General features: G+C 39.2%; 1 protein-coding gene across 2 annotated transcripts; it reads right to left on the reverse strand.

The window, feature by feature from the left end:
- Positions 1-299: 299 nt before the first annotated feature.
- LOC139808268 (KICSTOR complex protein SZT2) lies at positions 300-17,890 on the reverse strand. Of its 2 annotated transcripts, XM_071770057.1 has the most exons (25): positions 17,213-17,884; positions 16,469-16,786; positions 16,301-16,378; positions 15,833-16,226; positions 15,515-15,735; positions 15,008-15,392; positions 14,662-14,911; positions 13,797-14,540; positions 13,521-13,720; positions 13,291-13,454; positions 8,770-9,079; positions 8,508-8,696; positions 7,772-8,353; positions 7,247-7,623; positions 7,064-7,160; positions 6,126-6,962; positions 5,654-5,930; positions 3,590-5,553; positions 3,415-3,509; positions 2,899-3,331; positions 2,449-2,827; positions 2,201-2,366; positions 1,909-2,125; positions 707-1,824; positions 300-627 (listed from the first exon to the last, which is right to left on the reverse strand). In XM_071770057.1, the coding sequence occupies exons 1-25, from the start codon at positions 17,231-17,233 to the stop codon at positions 496-498; spliced, it is 9,948 nt and encodes a 3,315-aa protein (XP_071626158.1). In that variant the 5' UTR covers positions 17,234-17,884; the 3' UTR covers positions 300-495. The 2 variants fall into 2 exon arrangements, with proteins under 2 accessions (XP_071626158.1, XP_071626157.1); XM_071770056.1 differs by having other exon boundaries at positions 707-2,125; positions 17,213-17,890.
- Between the last annotated feature and the right edge of the window lie 1,744 nt (positions 17,891-19,634).

Here is a 19,634-nt window from a genome sequence, read left to right on the forward strand (position 1 = left end):
CAATATTAGCGAAACATCGCACAGGCACCGTTATTAGTTAGTTTCGGAACTCCTTACGAAATTGTTAGGGAATTATTGATTAGGGATCGCAGAATAAAGTAAATGTTGTATTTCTTATATAAAAAAAAAGTTGCATTCTTTTGTTATTGCACAGAGTCCTTAATTGCTAACTTCCGAGTTTCCTGAGTAGACAAGTATCGATAATCCTGCGTAATATTACAACTTTTAGTCTCCCTTTAAAAGATAGCTTAACTTTATGTATTACCGAATAAATTATTGTTCGATTAACTACATGAGAATTAATGTATGTAACATGAAAATATATATTTCATATTTACAAAGTTGTATAAGTGTAATAATCCATATTAGCAATCAGAGCACTGATTTTCGTGTTCAGGAGATAATTCGTTACATAACACTGCACATAACAATTTTTGTAAGTACGTCAAAATTTTCACGAGCAATATGCCATTGCATTGTACGTCCGGAATGTTATCACTGGCTGCAAAGGCCCATCCACAAGTGGAAGCAACAAGCGTCGACGAAACCTTCGACTAGGGCATAGACGTCTTCCATGTTAATCGGCACGTTAATCTCTGTGGACTTCCGATAAACGGCGCATAAATCCTAAAACAAATGTTAATTTTAATTTTTTTTGTGACGACTTTGTTTTACATTTCAAATCTCGCATTCGCGTTCTACTCACTCCTCTCGATGTGTGCATATCAATGGTCAACATCATGAACGCTTGAAGGAGAGTCGGATGCAGTATGAGATGATGAGTGATATTCCCGTCAGAGGTAATAAATTGCTTGTGGTGCTCTTGATATTTATTTTGCAACACCTTGGACAATGCTTGATACCACGAAACTGGCTGATTAACAAGAGGACCGAGTCTAGGGTCCAGATTTACAAGGGGTTCGATGTGGGCTAACGAGCAGAGCTCCCTGAACTCGGTGTACGTCATCGAGGTCTTGTTCTCCAATAATTTGTCCCAAAGTAAATGCGTCCGACACTGCAATGCGCCGCGCTCCACCATGTTCGTTATGTGCTGACGCGCAGCTTTCGCCTGGGCCATAATCATCTGTTGCATGAGCTGTTCGTGCGACGAGTAGTAGCCCAGATAATTCACCGATTCCTGGCGAATTTGCACTAAATGCGGCGACGATGAAGACGACGCGTTTGAGACTGCACTTGGGATGTTAGAGTTTTGCGTTAGAGGGGAGTTTGGAACTGGTGGAGGCGTTGGCGCCGAACTGTTTTGAACATTATAGCTCGCTGTTTTAACATCGGCATCTTTAGCAGTCACATCGCACGAGAAATCGAGACTCTTCTCCTGCTGATCGGTACTTGATAGCTCCGTCCTGAAATTGCCTCTCACAAACGACGGTGTAGGCGAGACGGAACTGGATTCCACCGGGCTCTCCGTATACGAGCTGTTGGCGGGCTTTCCAACGCTGTACACGGTCCTAAATTTGCCTAGTTTGTTGTTCTCTACTTCCCTTTTTGGATATAATTCCCTCTTGCTTGTCAACATCAGATAATATTTCAAAGTGATTTCAGTCCTCTCGATTTGCGGTGACTGTTCCATGCGCGACACGATTAGCGCTACGTCGAAGTCGTCCGTGCACTTTGTATCGTGAGCGTCGCAATAACTGACTGAAGGAGTACTTTGCAATTTAATTAAGACATATTCATTATCATGAGATTCCTGGAGCTCGCCGGACATCACGAACACACGCATGCCGTACACTTTCTCGTGTGAAAGTAAATAGGAGTACAACGTACGTGCAGGTATCGCTATATCGCGTATTGTTATCACGTCTGAAACAACAATGTCAAATGTACACCATATTACGAAGTAAACGAACGCGATTCGAACCATCGAGATGTGTTCTTGAAGCTTACCGCTGTATATTAGATTTCTGGCATAATTCGGCGCCTTGCTGTAATATTTGATGAAGTCATCCATAAAGTGAGTGAGGTGGTAACCTTGTTGCAAAGACCACAATCCAGTTCCAGCGATGTAAGAGTGAATACAACGCAAGTGAAAATCATACGTGAACGAATGCAGATGCATGTTGATTTGAATCTTGTCGCAAACATCCACGAAGCTTAGTACAAACTGTAACAAATCCATTCGTAAACTCTCCCATACATATATAGTATATACACAATACACAATTCGAATTTATCTTACTTGGTTCATCATACCGCTACTCGTCTTCGTCTGCAAGCGATTGCATTCAATAATATGTAACTTTACGCAGAAGAACGGCTGTGACAGGTGAACTTCGAACAACAAAATACCGCCCAGCATGGACTTCTTGAGATAGTAATACTGCTGCTGCGCGTGCTCCTCGTCCCTATAAAAAAAAAACGCAATGCACATATAGAAATATGCATGTTTACTACATCAAAATCTAATAATGCAGAATTCGAACAAACGTTTTATGTGGTGACTCCACTTGGATTGGATTGAAGCCCAGAATCTGCAGATACTGTTTATATTCGGACAGCATTGACTTGCAGAGCTCTTGATGCCATTTTATCATAATCGCGTTCGTAATCGCTTCCTGTTTCGACTGAGCTACTTGAGACGATTCATGCACGTTGCCGTTCAACCCGAAGTGAGACGGCTGCGGCGGTGTCAATGAATGATCCCTCGTAGCGGCAGACTGCAAACGCCAGGCCGGTAAAAAGAGGAGGGGTGTGTGGCAGAAGTGTATCAAACGAGAATGTTGCTTGAATGTGTTCAAAGCATTCAGCGATATCGGTATGTTGGACGTGCGGCTCTGCCACATTGCATACAACTTCTCCAGATCCTCTACAAAGATACATTCACGTTATATTACAGTAATCATTGCGGTACACGCAAGTTTGGTGATCAACCGTTACCTTTGATCCTCTTGTCTCGATGCCGTAGATCCTGCAAGTCGTAGGCAGCCTTTACAATCGCATCCGTCGTGTTATGAGGATGCGGAGCGCTCGGTTTCGCATCGCGCATTGCCTGCCCGACCACTTGAAGCCACGAAAACGCGTTGTTCTTCATCGACGGCGCTCGGTTGCTCGATCGCGTCCAGTCTTTATCTTGATTTGAATGGCCAGGAAATTTCGCTAGACTTTCCATATCGTTGATTTGGTAATATTGAGAACCGTGCTCTCTCTGCTGAGGTTCCCGAGTGAGCTTGTGATGAAATATACCCAACTTTTGCATAATTATGCTGGTAAATAGACTCGATCTAGAGGAAAGCCATGTACCTAAGCTTGTCGTTTGTTTGATCAATTTTTCGGATTTTTCCTTGGACCAGTTATACATATAAATAATTATCTAAAAATATAATATAAAATTTAAATATTCAATATGATTCGCGTGAATGTTTTATAACTATGTGCCATATAATGAACACTAACGTTGTCACTCAGTACTTCAGCTAACAATATCCTTTGTCTAGGCACAAAATTCGATTCTGATATCAGGGGATTAAATTTTTGCAATTGCTTTTGATCTGTAACATCAAATATAAAAGAATTAATAATGAGATAGATATGTGAGACTTAATTTAACGATTTGTTAAACTTAACTGACCCTTAGGAGCAAGCAGTTCCGGATCTATTTCTTTACTCAAAGATGCCTTCCATTGATGAAAATTTCTTGCGACTAAAATGCACTTGATGTAAGTAGTTTGCTCATCTTTATTAAACTCGTGCGGCACGTACACGGGTGAATTTGCGCTTTCTTGATCCGTATTTTCCGCTAACGATTGATCGGAACTGTTCCGGATGCTGTCAGACCACTTAGGTGCAGATCCAGCTTTATGCGAAACAACAAATTGATTTAGGAACGGTTGTCGATCTTGCAAAACGAAAACTTTACTGGACGTGTCTGGATCTTGACTACGTATGAGATTCTGCAATTCTCTCACGATCACGGGAATCGCATGTCTGTGGTGAATGATCACTTCGTGCTTTTTCACGGCAGGGACACCCATTTCTAGTGCAAACTGAAACCAGCGTGCCAGTGTAGTATGATAAATCTCATTCAATTTTCCTTTCTCGCCGAGCTCGTACTGATTAATCGTTAAATTGTTGGAAACTTGTGACGTCTTTACAGGTGTTTGGACTTCTTTGTTTTCCGTTGCAGTTTCTCCAACCGCTGAAGGATTAATAGCTGGCTCCGTCAAAGGAGTCGCTAGAAGATTATATTCCGTGACTAAGTCCCAAGTACCATGTTTCACCGCGGATGACAATTTCAGAATTAAGGATTCCAAGTTGACTCTGCCTTGCTTCCAGATTCGAAATTCAATCAACATCTGCGCGTTTGGTTTAGAATCACTTTTATGGTCGTAAACGTTGGTTGATACGATGCTCTCGAAATTCTCGACCCTTAACAACTTAGGAAAACTCGACTCGTTCGAACCATTCGGATACGCTGGGGGTTCTCCTTTGCCATCGGTGATCGCTAACGCGATACAAGCTATACCTTTGCTACCACTCGAGTGACTCTGGTTGTATAAGAAAATATCGGATTCGGATACTCTCTTTCTAGTACCATCTAACGGAGTGTAATCCTGAAAATGATAGTGAGCTCCGAGATCCGTATATTTTGGCATGTACAAGAATTGTAGTATATTTTGTCTCAAGTAATATCCTAAGGCATCCATATACCGTAAGCAGTGTGATTGCACCGATAGTTGCACTATACACTCGGGAGACTTGTATGGTTTTTGTATGAAGTGCACGTCCGCCGGTGTCAGCTTGCACATTGGATTACGTGCCAACATTACAGATAGTACTTCCAGTACCGCGTCATCGAGACGATTTTGCAATACCTGCACTAAATCTCGTTTGACTTCCGGACCAGCTTCCGATATCCCATGTACCATCAGGATAATCGAATCGCCAGTTCTATTCAAGATATCAGATTCTTTTTCGCCAAACGAGCGAACTCTAGGTCTTGTGTCGTTCGCTAGCGCATGATCGTTCACCAGGCCGGTGCTCTTAGCCTGCGATAAGGATGCTACGCTGTTGCTTCGCGAGACAACTAATTTCTCATCGCTCTCGGACAATTTATTCTGCAAAGGTTTAATATCGTTCGTCTGCTCGTGAAGCCGCAGGTAAAATACATTCTCGTTATTCTCTTGGTATACGAACATATTATTTCGATTATTAACTGAGAGTCTGTTAAGTACGCCGTGCAACGCTTTGATCCCTCTCGATAACCCGGATCTTCCAGGCCCGGTTTTTAAGCGGGGATGTAAATTGAAGGGTTCTTCCCAAATGACAGGGCATCTGAACATGCCTGGTGTAACATTTGAAGTTGAAGAATTGTGATTCTGAAAAGGATTTCCCAATTCACTGCCAGTTTCTCTCCAAGCATTATAATCTTCAGTGGATTCTGGTTCCAACAGTCGATCGCATATGCGAGTATCGTGAAGATTTTGTAAAAGTAAATATTGATTCACTCGCCGGCATATAGCTTTGATTTGAACAAGCAGCATTTTCTGTATTTGCGAATAACTATCCACTTCTGGCGAAGAAAGTTCCAAAAATCTATATAATAAAATCGTGATGTTACAAATTTTTTTCTTGCTTATTATACGTATGCAACTGTTGCTGCACGAATAAAGCAACAAACTTTTTATTTACCAACCTGCAGTGAAAATAGACATTAACATGACTACCTTCAACACTCATAATTAGCCAGAAATTGGGTAAACTATCTCTGCGTTTATCAAGTTCTATCAACCACTGATAATCATCCTCGGAATTACTGCTATCGCCTTCATATCCGTCATCCGTCCCGTGTTTCCCTTCAGCTATACTTGATATCTCAGAATAATAACCTGGAGCATCTCCAGAATCTTGCCCGTTTATTTGAATTGTAGTAGCAGGAATTTCTTCTTGCTCCACATTTTCAATGCTTTCGTCTGTAATTAAATTTTAATAAATAAAAATCTCTAGAAAGATGAATATTGTTTGAAATATTTAGTATAATTTTAGTATAATTTCGGAATATCTAGTATAATTTTTTAAGGGATGGTATATTGTTAATGTCTTCTTAAAAAAGACATACTTTGTATTATAATTGTTCAATAAATTGCAAATAATATAAGATTATTTACCATCCTTTAATGGCTGTTCTTCTACGTCTATGTGTAATGTGTCTGGTTCTATATCAGGTACTATTATTTCCGGTTTCTTAACGAAGTAAAATAAATCGGCTTCTTGGCAAATGCAGTACTTGTCAATCTCAAGATTTTTCAATTCCTTCAAAAATTTGGGCGAGCTGCTTTCAGATGGGAAAACAAAATGTAAAGGTACTTTATCCATCGAGCAACTGGATCTGTCGGTGGATTCCGATACGTGCTGTGCTATAAACTTTAATGTGTCAGCATTTGGTGAAGGATGATCCAGAAGTGCCGTTGCAGTTTCGTCTCGTAATAGCCACTCAATCTCATCCCTTAAGCTGATTACCGCATGATGCTGAGGCAGTTGCGGCATTCTTTCCTGCATCGATTCAGTCTTCGCATTTGCACCCGGACTGCTACCGCTCGGCATGCTACCGAACGTCGAAGCGCTGCAGTAAGACGTCGTCCTCAATGCAGGATAACGTTCCAATGACACTTCCAACACTTCTTTTGGAAGGTTCAAACATATGATATCCAAAGTAACTTTCAGATCCTCCAAACTTAATTCAGTAAGATTTCTTTCCTTGCCGTCATTAATCCTTTGGACAATCTCGGTAAAGCAAGTAGGCATCAATTTAACAGGTATACTGGAAAGCTCAGAGCGGAAACGAATCGAAGAGCTCAAATGTAAGAAGAGCGGTTGATCTTTCATGTTCCACGTGTTTTCCTCATCAAAATCGCTGATAAGCGAATCTTTTGAGTTGGAATGGGACAGCTTCTCGTTGTTATGAAGATTTGTGACCGGCCATGTAATATTGACAGCTTGACTTACTGGCAAGCAATAATATATAAATGTATTTAATAGGTATTATATAATATAATCAAAATTTATATCTTTGGGACATATAATGAAATATATTTTGATTATTTACCTTGGTTAGGAGAATCTGTTTTTGAAGCCGGCATTTCAGAGTGACATGTGAATTCATCTAACTCGTCATCGCTATCTGTTCTTTGTGATACCACTTCCTAAAAATAACATGATCTTTGTAAAATAACGAATTATCATTATTATAATAATACAAAGTATACACAGTATACACAAAGATGCGAACCATCTTTTCTGACATCCACGATGGTAAACAGTAATAAAATTCTGGATGCGCAGGTACAGGCCTAAATGCGACTGCCATAATCCTTTTAAATTTAGTTTTTATCAAACTATGTAATGGTTTAACATCGTTGCACGCGGAGATTTTTAATTGATTCAGTAGATCGCCTTCTGCCAACATGCTCAAATGTCTGCACACCGATCGTAAGTAATTTGTAATATTAATCTCTATCAGATTTTCTTCGCATTGTGCCACAGCAGCCTCCATATCTTCGTAGCTTAATGACTGTTGCAGTGCAAGTGACTTATAAACCGCGACCACGTAGCAATGACAATGTGCTAAGCTCAACAACTTGCAATGCTCCATCAAACTTCGTTGATCTACCATAAAAAAATCAATCTTGTTAAAAACATTTAATTGCTAACATCAATTTTAATAGCGTAGTAAGAAAATGTCAATGATTATTCTTTAAAATATTAATTTTTTTACATCATTAACGTTATTATCTCAAAAATATGTATTGCCTACCGCTAGAAATATTGTCAGAATCTTCGCTCTTTGGTTCTGGAGATGAAGGCTTTGTGTTACTTTCCGATTTGAGACTGATGAAATCTTCGGAAATTTGCTCTCCGATCTTAAAGGTATGATCCTGATAGATATCTTTATTCTGAGGTGTTTGCAATTGACCGACCAGCGCATCAATTAATAATGCTAGCGAACAATCATACACGTATACAGGTATAACAAGGCTGCCCTCATTGTCAACATTATCAAAATTATGGTCTACATTAGCTTTCGATGTGCTATTTGCAGTGGTAGATTGACTAGAAATTTTTGACTCTCTGCGTTCCAATGTCACAAAGTCAGGTACATTCTCTGCACACATTGTTGGAGACGATACCTTTTCGTTCATATCGAGATCGAAAATATCAGAATCGCAATTCTTCTCGGAATTGTTACTTGTGCAGTTATCACCTGTGTACATTATCAGGCGGACATCTTTTTCAGTTGCTGGTAATATTGTGATAATGACATGTGTCGTGCTAATTCCTTTGACAAAACACTTCCACCTCGGATAAATGTCTGACGTGTCATCTCTACAATTTTTCTCTAAAATAAACGTTATACAATATAGAATCATTTAAAAAAACTGTGGAATATTATATCTTCATAAAAAAAATACAAAGAAATGCAAATAATAACGTGAAGTATTTATTAATTTCGTAGTATGATAATTAAAGAGTCTAATATATATCTATAGTACCTTTTTGTATAAAGAACGGTAACGGTGGAATATTCTCGCGTGGTCTGTTAAGAAGCATTTTAGTGAACCTTTGTGATTCTGCTGACGTAAGCAGTAGTTCTTTATTGTGCAATTGTTTCATATGTTCCAGGAAGTTTCCCATAAAAATCCTATTTGCACTATCCCTATCTTCATCGATATGTACGGAATCTAATAAAATAAGATCAATTACTTATTTTTGTATCCTTTTTCTATTCATTGTTAAAAAAAATAAGTCCCTAACCATCGGCGAACATCGAGAACAAGAGTTCCGCCTGCTGACATTTTGATAAAATGCTCAGAGTATCAAACGAGAAGTACATGGAATGTATCCTCTCGTCGATGATCGGCGTCGGTTCGAAGGGCTCGGTTGGGTTTGGACATTCTGAGATACGATCCGTAGACGTGCCCACAGCACCGTGATATTTAACTCCTTGGTGTGCTTGTCCGAACACAATCTCGGTATCTTTTTCCGCCGGTGTTACTTGGCACAAGAGGCTCAAGTATTCTAAGGTCAATAGAGCGTTAATACATTCCTCGTCTATTCGGGCAATCTAATAGGACAAAAGTGATAGTACATAGGATTTACAAAAACAATTTTAATAATTACATGCGATATAAATACAAATAAACTTGTGTGTATAAATAAACATTCTGAAAAACTTTTGTGCTGGATGTATAATAATTATTATACATTATTAACACTTCTTTCCCCTCCCCCCACTCTCTCTCTCTCTCTCTCTCTCTCTCTCTCTCTCTCTCTCTCTCTCTCTCTCTCTTTCTCTCTCTACATATAATAACAAAATATATATTTATATTTATATATTTATAAAGGAATATAGGAAGTATAAATATAAGAGGAGAAGGAATGGCATCATAACTATAATATTTTTTACACGCGTCTTAAAACCTAGTGCAAATAAAAAATATAAAACTCATCATAATAATTTTTGGATCTTAAATTTATCGAGCACACATACTTAAGTATTAACAATCAAGTACAATTACACGAGAAACAAAATTCGTGAACTAATTATAATCCATCTGCCAACAGCACTCAGTCGCTCAGCGATTAACAGATAATCATATTGAAGTTCGCGTAGATAAGTATCCTCAAGCAGGTGACCAGGTCGCAATTGCACAGGATCAAATGTCGATTCCGACGATCACGGGGGATCAGGAATAAGTTGGAGGAGTTGAATCTCACTTTAATACAAAGCGCAGAGACCACTTCTCCACTTGAACCGTGACACCCGCTATCCACCAACGCATCTCGGGGATGATCGATTTTGGGGCGTGAAAGATTTCACCAGGAGGAACAACACTTTGGGCTACGACTGCGAGACGACGTCAAGCCGCGCAACCCTGAGCTGGAAGAGTTAGATCTGACAAGTTATCAAGACCTACTGGTCGCTCACTGCCTAGATCCTCACTTCCAACTGAGAGTCACGCGAATACGAGGATTTCGAAGAGAACACGAAGAGCGGAGGCGGACGACGATAGAAGATGCGATTCGCGTGCCTATCCCAGAGGCGGTCGACTATGTTCTCTGGTCTTAATCTCGTGCGGAGTCACCTGATGATAACGAGACAAAGACTTTATTCCCGCGAGGTTCTTCGCGGGCGCACAGGCAAGCGGAAATCCAGTCGGGTCATCTTCTCGGGAGAGGACTACATAAATTCGTCATCGAACCTGGACGATCGAGCCCGTGGGCTCAAGGACGACGTCGCGCGAAGACCATGCTACGACTTGGCCGCATGACGGAAACCATGATCACTTCCAATCCGCGCGCGAAACGTGATAAAAAAAGAGTCGTCACTTGGGATTCGGTGATAAGAGACTTCGGGAGCACGTAGAGTATTATGCAGAGGTAACCGGACGGTGTGCGGCGTTGTAAAATTGCACGAAAAAGATAATCCGATCACTAGTGAGCGCAGGGCGCGTATTGGGCCCTATATATACCTGAGCCGACTGATAGGAAAACCTCGTTCCGAGGACCCTCATCGATATCGAAGCCACACCCCGATAACGATAACGACATGTAGCGATAGACACTTTTACGTTCCCCATTCTCCATTTCACAGGCCGTTCTCGGTTTCACGGGCCGGAAACGCGAGCCAAAAATGAGACTTTGCGCCTTTCGAGATTACAAAGCGCTTCTCCTCGTCGCGCACCTTCCTGAGAGACGCATGTGAAAAAAGTCCAGGCGTAATAATAGGGTGATCATCGTATTCGAGTTTCATTCTCCTTTCAACAGGAGAGACGATATGAATTAAAGATAGAAAAAAGAAAATTATGTAGAGGAATTACACTTGCCTAAGCGGATGCGTCCTTGTGTGAAACGCGCTTAGATAAATGTTTGCGTTATTCGTGATGTGACGATAACGACTTCTGATGACTGACACTGTTCCACCGTTAGCTTCGACTTCCAGTTCCGATGGGGAAAGATAATCGGAAAAGGCCTATCCACGCGCGAGGTCCTTTCCCGTACACGATTATCGGGCATGACCCTTATTAGATCCGTCGAAAAGATCTATGAGAACTTCGAAATTCAGAGCCGCGCCTTTTACGCAACGTTAAATTCAATTCGTAAAACGAGCGTTGGCGTTCATTTTAATTTCAATTCGACCCAATTAATTATAATGCGAACGTTAAAGCGCACATAATTTGCAAAGTCAATGAATGTGCTGAGGACACATATTTACGCATTCTCGAGTTGGTTAACAAGTAAAGACTACGCTTTTTTTTAAGAATTCTGTTGAAAGAATAAAATCATTAATCAACTAGAATATATTATTTATAAGAATAAAATATAATATAATGTATCAGTGTCGGCGTATTTTGAAGTTTGGTCTCCTGATTAGCAACGTTCTCCAGGTAACGAGTGAACCAGATAACAGTTATCTAGTTAACGTGAACTTATGCTAGAATTATATTCGTATTACACAAAAATATGTTACAAATTTCAATTATCGAGCACATCTATAAAAATAGTGATTTCCCGTTTCTCTGCTGAGATTTATAAGAATTAAAATAATTAATCTATGGTAATTTCCAAAAGATTCAATAATATAAATTAATAAACCGTACTTTAAACAGCTGTTTCGTCATCTATCGATAACATTATTTATGTCAAAATGCGCGCATTATTTAATTTTTAATAAATCTTAATGCTAAAAGTAGACGAATCGAGAAAAATAACTTAAAAAAATTACAAAAATTAATATAATTACATAAAAAAATTACAAAAATTAGCATAAAACGTTAAATCTCCCTTTTCTTTTGAATTCATGCGTGGAAAAAGTTGCAATCAAATCGTATTGCGACGATAGAAAGTATAAGTATCTTTATCCTTATCATCCTTCATCGTCAAATGACAGTGCATACATGGATTTTATAAGCATCTCTATCAGAATTGGAAGAAAGATAAGATTTAAGATAAAGCTACATTACATGCTATGCCATGAAGTTAAGATATTTACGCGAATCGCGTTCTATTACTGCACTGATTTCAGTTAAATTATTAATTTAATTTCTCTTTTATCTCTTTAGAGCCGTTTGTTTGATAATCATACGTGCATATTTCATCTGTTTTCAATAATCCACTTCTAAATAGATATAAAAATTACACAATATTCTACATTTTTTGAGAAATAGTATGACCTGTAGTATAAACTATTCCGACTATTCGTATAGACGTTACGAAATGGAAACGAATGAACTAAGCAATCGTTAAGCAAATAAAAATTCTTTTAGACGCTTCTATTTTTGTAAAAGATAGGAATTAGGCAAGATAGGAGAGAGAGAGGGAGAAAGAGAGAGAGAGAGAGAACACGTTTCCGCCGAAACTTCGAGAACGCGGATGGGCGTATGGCGTATATGAAATACACATATGTCAAATATGTGCTATAAAACATGACAATTCAAGCTAGAAACGAAGTAGATTAAATAATCCGCTATCGCTGGGCGATATTTACTATTAGATAGATTCAGTGCCCAGCAAAATAAAGCACTTTAGACGACTGTACATCAGAATAATTTTTGTGTTACCACGCGCATTATCAAGTTAGTTCAAGATAAGAAGGATAGGAGTTAATGTCGGAAAGTGATCGTCGGTTTCAGAAACTCGTAAAATCAAGATAGAGTTACCGAGATATGTATTAATCAGTCATATTACCAATCATACGTGATATTTAATATGAATTTCAATAAGTGATTTTGAAGATTGCCAAATAGCTATTTTCCTGTTGCAACAATCAAGTAAAACAAATATGCACGCTATCAGAATTTTCTTAGAATATTATTTACGATTGTGGATATCGTCAGAGATTACGTGATAACATGTAATTTTTTTTATCAATGATTAATATTGCAATTTTTAATATTTCCACCACTATATAAATTACGTATATATATTGCACGTATATCGCCAGAAGTATCAAATAAAGATAGCTTATCATTCTCAAGACGTTCAAGGAATTAACCGCGTCTTATCAATTTAAGCAAGCTCATAGATGTGTTACCGTAGAACTTTATTGAAATGGGTAGACTAGAAATATATATATATAGACATTTTTTATGACTGATTAATTTGTATCAAATGGATCATGAAGATATTATATACGTCTCTAATATCTACGTTCGGAAAGACATTAATAAGTAGGTATACTGATCGAATAAAACTATTATTTATTGATGACTCAACATACACACACACATACACACGCAAGACTGAAATTTTTATTAATGTCATGTCTGTACTTACTGCATCTGGTAATTGATGATACTGCAGAGGATGCATATACATAGCAATCGACTGTGTAGGCATTTGTACGTAGCCACATTGGGGTTCGACCCAAACCTCCGTGACAATTTGAAAATCGCTGTACCCTTCGGAATCTTCAGTCCATACTTCCGCCTCGGCGATACCTGACATGTAAAATCATCCGTTTGTCGTACAAATAATCCTCTTATTCAATCGATAAATATCGCTACCTTCTTCCGTGTCATCTTCGGTACCGCTGTCGCGTTCTAATGCTGCGTTCGGCACAACATGTGGTGGGAACAAAACGTACTGAATAATACACGGATAAGAATTCTCATCGTTCCCGAAGCCCTGCATTTGCACTTCTAACACCATGTTTGTGATGCCAGCTGCCGAATACGCGAAATTAAAGCCCTCTCCTAGACGTATTCTGCGAATGAATAAAACAAATATCTTACTGCCCCATTCTTGTAATATCCGTAACATGCCAATGCGAATATATTTACTTCGTAATTGTAGAGAGTATTCTCGCAATCGCAGTAATATTTAATCTCGACAAAGTAATTCCCGGGATGGTCTGAACGAACGGCCGCTTCACGTGCCACAGCCAACGATTGTGGTATAAATATCTGGACAGGGTAGTTGTTAGACTACCACTTAGTAGTCCTAGCGCAACCCTGGTGCAGGTTGGCTGAGTTCCATCAGGAAATACCACCATACTCAGATTGTTCGGTATACGCTCGTATCTTACGAGAATTCGCTCGAGCGATTTATGTATTATTGTGCAACACGGAATCTCACGTTGCTCCGTCGGTCTATTTGGCAATGTGAGCTTGGATAGTCTGTCAACGAGATCTACAACTACGTTGTGGCGGACGACACCTTCGGTGCCGCCGGCGAACGCTATATTGAGTACGACGCAGAGCGCTTTGCAATTAATGCGAATCAATGAGAATGACACCGGCGGCTTTTCCGCCTCTCTGTATATGAACTGGACGTACGTGTGATTCTCGACTAGCACAAAAGTCGCCCAATTTTTCAACATAGCATATAATACGGCCGCCGCTTGCCGGCTCTGAACGCACTGGAAACGACCGCTCTGATTCGCTTGGTGAAGATGTCTTGGCAACGGTCTGTCGTAGGCTAAAATTAACGTAATCCTTTGAGTGTGCATCCAACGGGCCCACTGAAGCGGATCCAGAGAGACAACCGGTTGCCATATCTGTCCAAACTGTGGGCAGGCGGCGTCACTATAAAATAATAATACATAGTTGTATTAAATATTAAATTGTAATTTCTATTTATCTTGAATAAATGTGTCATAGCCATATCGTATTAATTGATATTGTTTATACAAGAAAATAAATATACCTAAGTTGTACTGTACTTGGCGACGGATAAGATGACAAGTAAAACACAGGCATTCCGCTTCTGATGGTGTCTGGTACACTGTACCAGGTCCATCCAGATCCCGGAAACCAGCTGAAGTGCGCTAACATATTGTCGCTTTCGGTTAATGATGTTAATGCTGTCCAGAAACGAGAGATGACACCTTGACGATAATGCGAGTTTAACGGTTTTTTCGATAGGCATGTAATGTCGTGTAAAAATTCATATGGCGCTGTAATAAAAGATAATTTTAGTTCAGGCTACGGATAGACGTGTTTATTATTATGTTACTCTCAACATCTGTAATAATTTATTATCTTTAATCTACCTTCTATGGTAATGGTATATTGTATCACGTTGGATAGAGATAATGATTTTGAAGACCATGGACACGTTACTAAATATTCCAAAAAAACATTCGTTTTCCATAATAGCACGAAATTTATTTCAAGAATGTCGTCTCGTACATTGGCTCTTTTTATCAAGTATCCTTCTCTTAGACGACAGCACAGCAGACTGCTTAATGTACAAGTAACTTTGTCGTCGATCTGTTTTTTCTTCAAAAGTTGACCGCTTTTAGGTTCATGGAAGCAATTATTTTCAGTTCGCCAGCAATGACGACCCGATATATCGTTGTTCGATACGTCCCGATATAATTGCCAGCACAAAAAATGCTTATGATAAAGATTTATATCTGTTCCGTGTACAGGTATCTATAGATAAAATAGTTACATTGCAATCAATGTTGCTACAGGTATCTATAGATAAAATAGTTACATTGCAATCAATGTTGCTGCTAGTCAGGCGCAGCGGTATAGATCAGATGTCTACGTACCACGTATGAATTGAAGGACATATAACTACCGAGTGTAGCCGCGGAGATAAAATACAGCAGGTCTTGATATGGCACTAAACCGTCCGCGCAATGTGGATCGTATGCGCTGCCTACGCGTAAAAAACTACACGCAACCGTCGTTGCGCGTAGTTGCTGTATAATGGAATCCAACGTGTGAGCGTTCTTAATTCCGACGATACCATCCGTGACTATTACCATATCTGAAAAAATGTTCCTTTCTCTGTATTCTCCATAATACTATTGCATAGCATACATTAGATAATCGATTAAATATGATATCATAAATTGCGAACTCACGTGCACAGCTGTGCTCAGGTAAAAGTGTCAAAGCCAGCATCCCGTATCTCAACATATTTACAAAACTAGCTTCCGGCGAAACTATGGAGATATTACAATTATTTTTGTTCAAGCAGTTGCTACTTTCCTCAAAAAGCCTCCCTACCAAACGTTCACTCTCTGCCCTTAAATTTTCTAATTGCTGATTAGCTATGGCTGTGACGGTTGCTACTCTCTCCTCTAACAGGTACAACTGTTTCTCTACGTATTGTGTGAGAGAATTCACGTTATCCGCAGTGATCAGCCATCCTTGTACTAGTACTTGTTGCGCCGGGCTTGTAAAGAACGGCGTATGAGCTATCACAGTCACATAAATTTCAGGCTGCATCACACGCCTGCTGCCTGGTATCGTAAACTACGGACATACGGTGAATTAAGAATCTTTCTATTTTACATGCATCTGCAACATATCGAGAAAATAATACTTACTGGTCTAGTTATACCTTCAAGACATCGTTTCGTCGCCAGATACACCTCATCAATGACAATCTCACCGCTTTGTACATCCTAAAGAGACATAAAATTTTATTTCCTGACTGACGCCGCTACAAAAGTTAGAATATTTGACAGCAAAAGTATTGATTTCGTAATACTTACAACAGTGGCAAGCGACGGACTTAAATCTAAGCTAAAGACCATCCTATATTTGTGCGCCAGGAATACAATCGATGTCGTCGAAACAACTTTATAAAGGAATTGGTGGCTGGTATCTATAGACCACGCAACAGGCTCATCCTTCGGCAGCACCGATACTACTTCCAGCTCCGGTTCCTCCTTATTCTTTATATTCGGGCATTGTATACTTATCACAGAGTCCAAATGCTCCAGCAGCCATTGAGCTCTCACATTGCGAGAGATGGGAAAGCCCTTCTTCATTAACAGAAAGATAGTTTCCGCTTCTAGCACGGTTCTATCCTGTACAAAGGAAAACTACAGTTAACAAAAGCAGTAATTACTACAATAATTCTGTCGAATGTCACGCTTGTTTTCAGCATTCAGACTGCTTTGAACAACGGGATGAAAAGCATTCCGTTAAAAATCGTAATTATCACATTTAATGTGATTAAAATTAAATTAATTATATTACTTGAAAATTGTCGTTAAAACCGTAAGATACATTTTAGAAACTTAAAAATATGTAAGATATGCTTCGTCAAAATTCCACATTGCTGTCATCGTGTCTGCGCTGACAGACATCATTTTTTTTTGGTGTAAGTAATTTAATCTGACAGACAGTTCACAGACATCAGTCGCAAGGAGAGGTTATGTCCGCCTGCGTCGTCGAAGAGCGAATGCGAAAAAAATCGGTTGCGACTTGCGACGCGATCAATTCGGGCTTACCTCGCTCCTCGCGCTCGCCATGACGAATTTTCCGCCACGTTCTACCAGTCTATCATTATCAATAAAACCATCGAGCTCGCCAGCAGGTCGTCAGCGCGTTGGATCGAAAATAAATCATCGCGACGCGCGTGCAGCGCGGGACGTTGCACCGTGCGACCGGGGCAAATAAACTGTGCGTCCGATCGGCCAAAGGTCACATTATCGCGTTCACCGCGACTTTTGCGTATGTCCGCGAAGCGATAAACATACTCCAACATAACCTCAAAGGCGAGCTGCCTGCCGTGCACGCGCCGCGCGATGACGTTTGACGTTTCGCGCCCGCGTGCGCCAGGCCAGGCGCCTGGAATGCACGCGAGCTGGGATCTGGAATTCTGGATCCACGCGCGCGCGTGCGTGCACTGCACTTCGCGATATGCGTTCGAAGCCCTCGCCGAATTTCCAAATTGCGAGGAACTCCCCGCGTCCGAGCACTTTGAGCGCGATTCTGCACGTCGCGTTCGGATTGTCCGCAATTGGAAAATAAAAAGAATTAATCCTCTCGCGATTCCCAAGAATCTCAAGTGTCCCTCGCCGCGCGCGCGCGAGTTTCAGCTTTTAGCGCAAATAAAAGTGCGGTAAAAACGCGCCGATAAAAGTCGATGCGCGCGGAAAGCGATGAAAATTATGCGCCGCAAATACGAAAGAATTCATGCGTTTCCAGATTAACGCTGATTGCGAGGAATGCGAGGAAGATTTTGTCCCGCGATATTTAAGAAATGGCGCGTCTCGGTTCTCCTTATATATTCTCTCTCTTCCGCTTTTTCTTTTTAATTGGTAGATGATAAAGTAATTTTTAAGATCGGAGTTTATATCATGCGGCGGTAACCGAGTATAGGGGACACTTCAATTACCGATCGTGATAAAAATCGCAATGACGTTTCTTAAATGTACATACGTTCTCCGGGAACGATAACGATGCATATTATTATATAATTATTATAAACGATATGTCGTTTATAATTATGCGATTCTCTTTGAAATCAGACTACTGGTCGACTCCATGGAATAAAAAGAAAAAAAATATTAATAAAGCTATACGCTAATTACATTTTTCTAGTACGTACAATTCAAAAATTCGAAAAATAGGGTCGATCAGTTTGGCTTCTGAAAATCTCTCCTTTATGAGCTTGTATAATTATAAAGCCGTAATTATTGTAATCTTTCTCGGAATAATCAATCAGGCCACGACGTCGCGCAACTACTTTGTAAAGATTATAATATATTTACGTCATCGCATATTTATTATTTCGGTTAATATTTATTAATTTCTTATCCGCGCTGCACGTGTAGGATTCCGCATATTCATTATATTTTTTCTATTTAGTTTATTCTGCTGCGTGCAGGAATGCGAAAGAAACTTGGGTGTAAAATTACATCAATCAAATACACGGCAACTTAAGAACAAAAGTAAAAGTTATGCGAATTTGTATGATTTGTACGATGATAAAATCGTAGCCCATAGATGGTCAAATACACTTTTAAAACTGTTTATTTTACAATTATACCGAAGGCATTCTAATTAAGGAATTTTAATTTCAAATAACTCCGATTGTTAATTCAACCGGTAGAATTGCAATTGCATGAAGCAGAAATTCGAACTATATAATTCGTTATCCTCAATCTAATCCTTTTTTTCGAACAGAAAATTAGTAATTCTATCCATGTTAACAAAATGATGCAGGCAGTGGGGGTTTCCGATTTCACCGTCTCCGATTAAACTCGATCGCTCTTCATCTCCTTCTAACTTTCCCCCTTATGTTTATTTTTATCAATGTAAATTAACCAAATTACGTTTTATCTCTTTCTAATTCTTAGAACTAAAGAGAGATAAAAAGAGAGTTTAATCGGAGGATCAAGTTAATCGGAGACTGTGAAATCGACCCTATATATATTACTCGATAAGTTAATCACCGAGTAAATTAATCGGAAAGAGAGTGATTAAAGTTATCCTAAAGATTTTCCAGGTAGCATATATTAGTTTCATATATTACACGTTTTTTGAACGTATACATATAGTTTCATAACCGCCGTAAAGAACCATTAAGAAACGTTTAAACAAAAATGTTTTAGAAACCATGATTTAAGAAACGTATTTTTTACGTTTCTACAGTTAACAAAAATACCAATTTGTTAAATTTTTCCTTTCAAAATTATAATTGGCTTTATCTACATATATATAACAGCTTTAATAGCCTTTTTTGAAACATTTAAATTTATATTGCATTAATTATTGCACAAAATAAATCATTTTATTCATATAGATCGATGGTACATGTATAAAGCTTCTAGAACATTCTCTGTCTCAAAGTCATAATAAACACGTTCAAAAGACGTGAAAAGTAGGAATTTTAAATGTCTTTATCTAAAATGTCTTTATCATTAA

This window comes from Temnothorax longispinosus, chromosome 2, assembly GCF_030848805.1.
Source record: "Temnothorax longispinosus isolate EJ_2023e chromosome 2, Tlon_JGU_v1, whole genome shotgun sequence".
Lineage (NCBI taxonomy): Eukaryota > Metazoa > Arthropoda > Insecta > Hymenoptera > Formicidae > Temnothorax > Temnothorax longispinosus.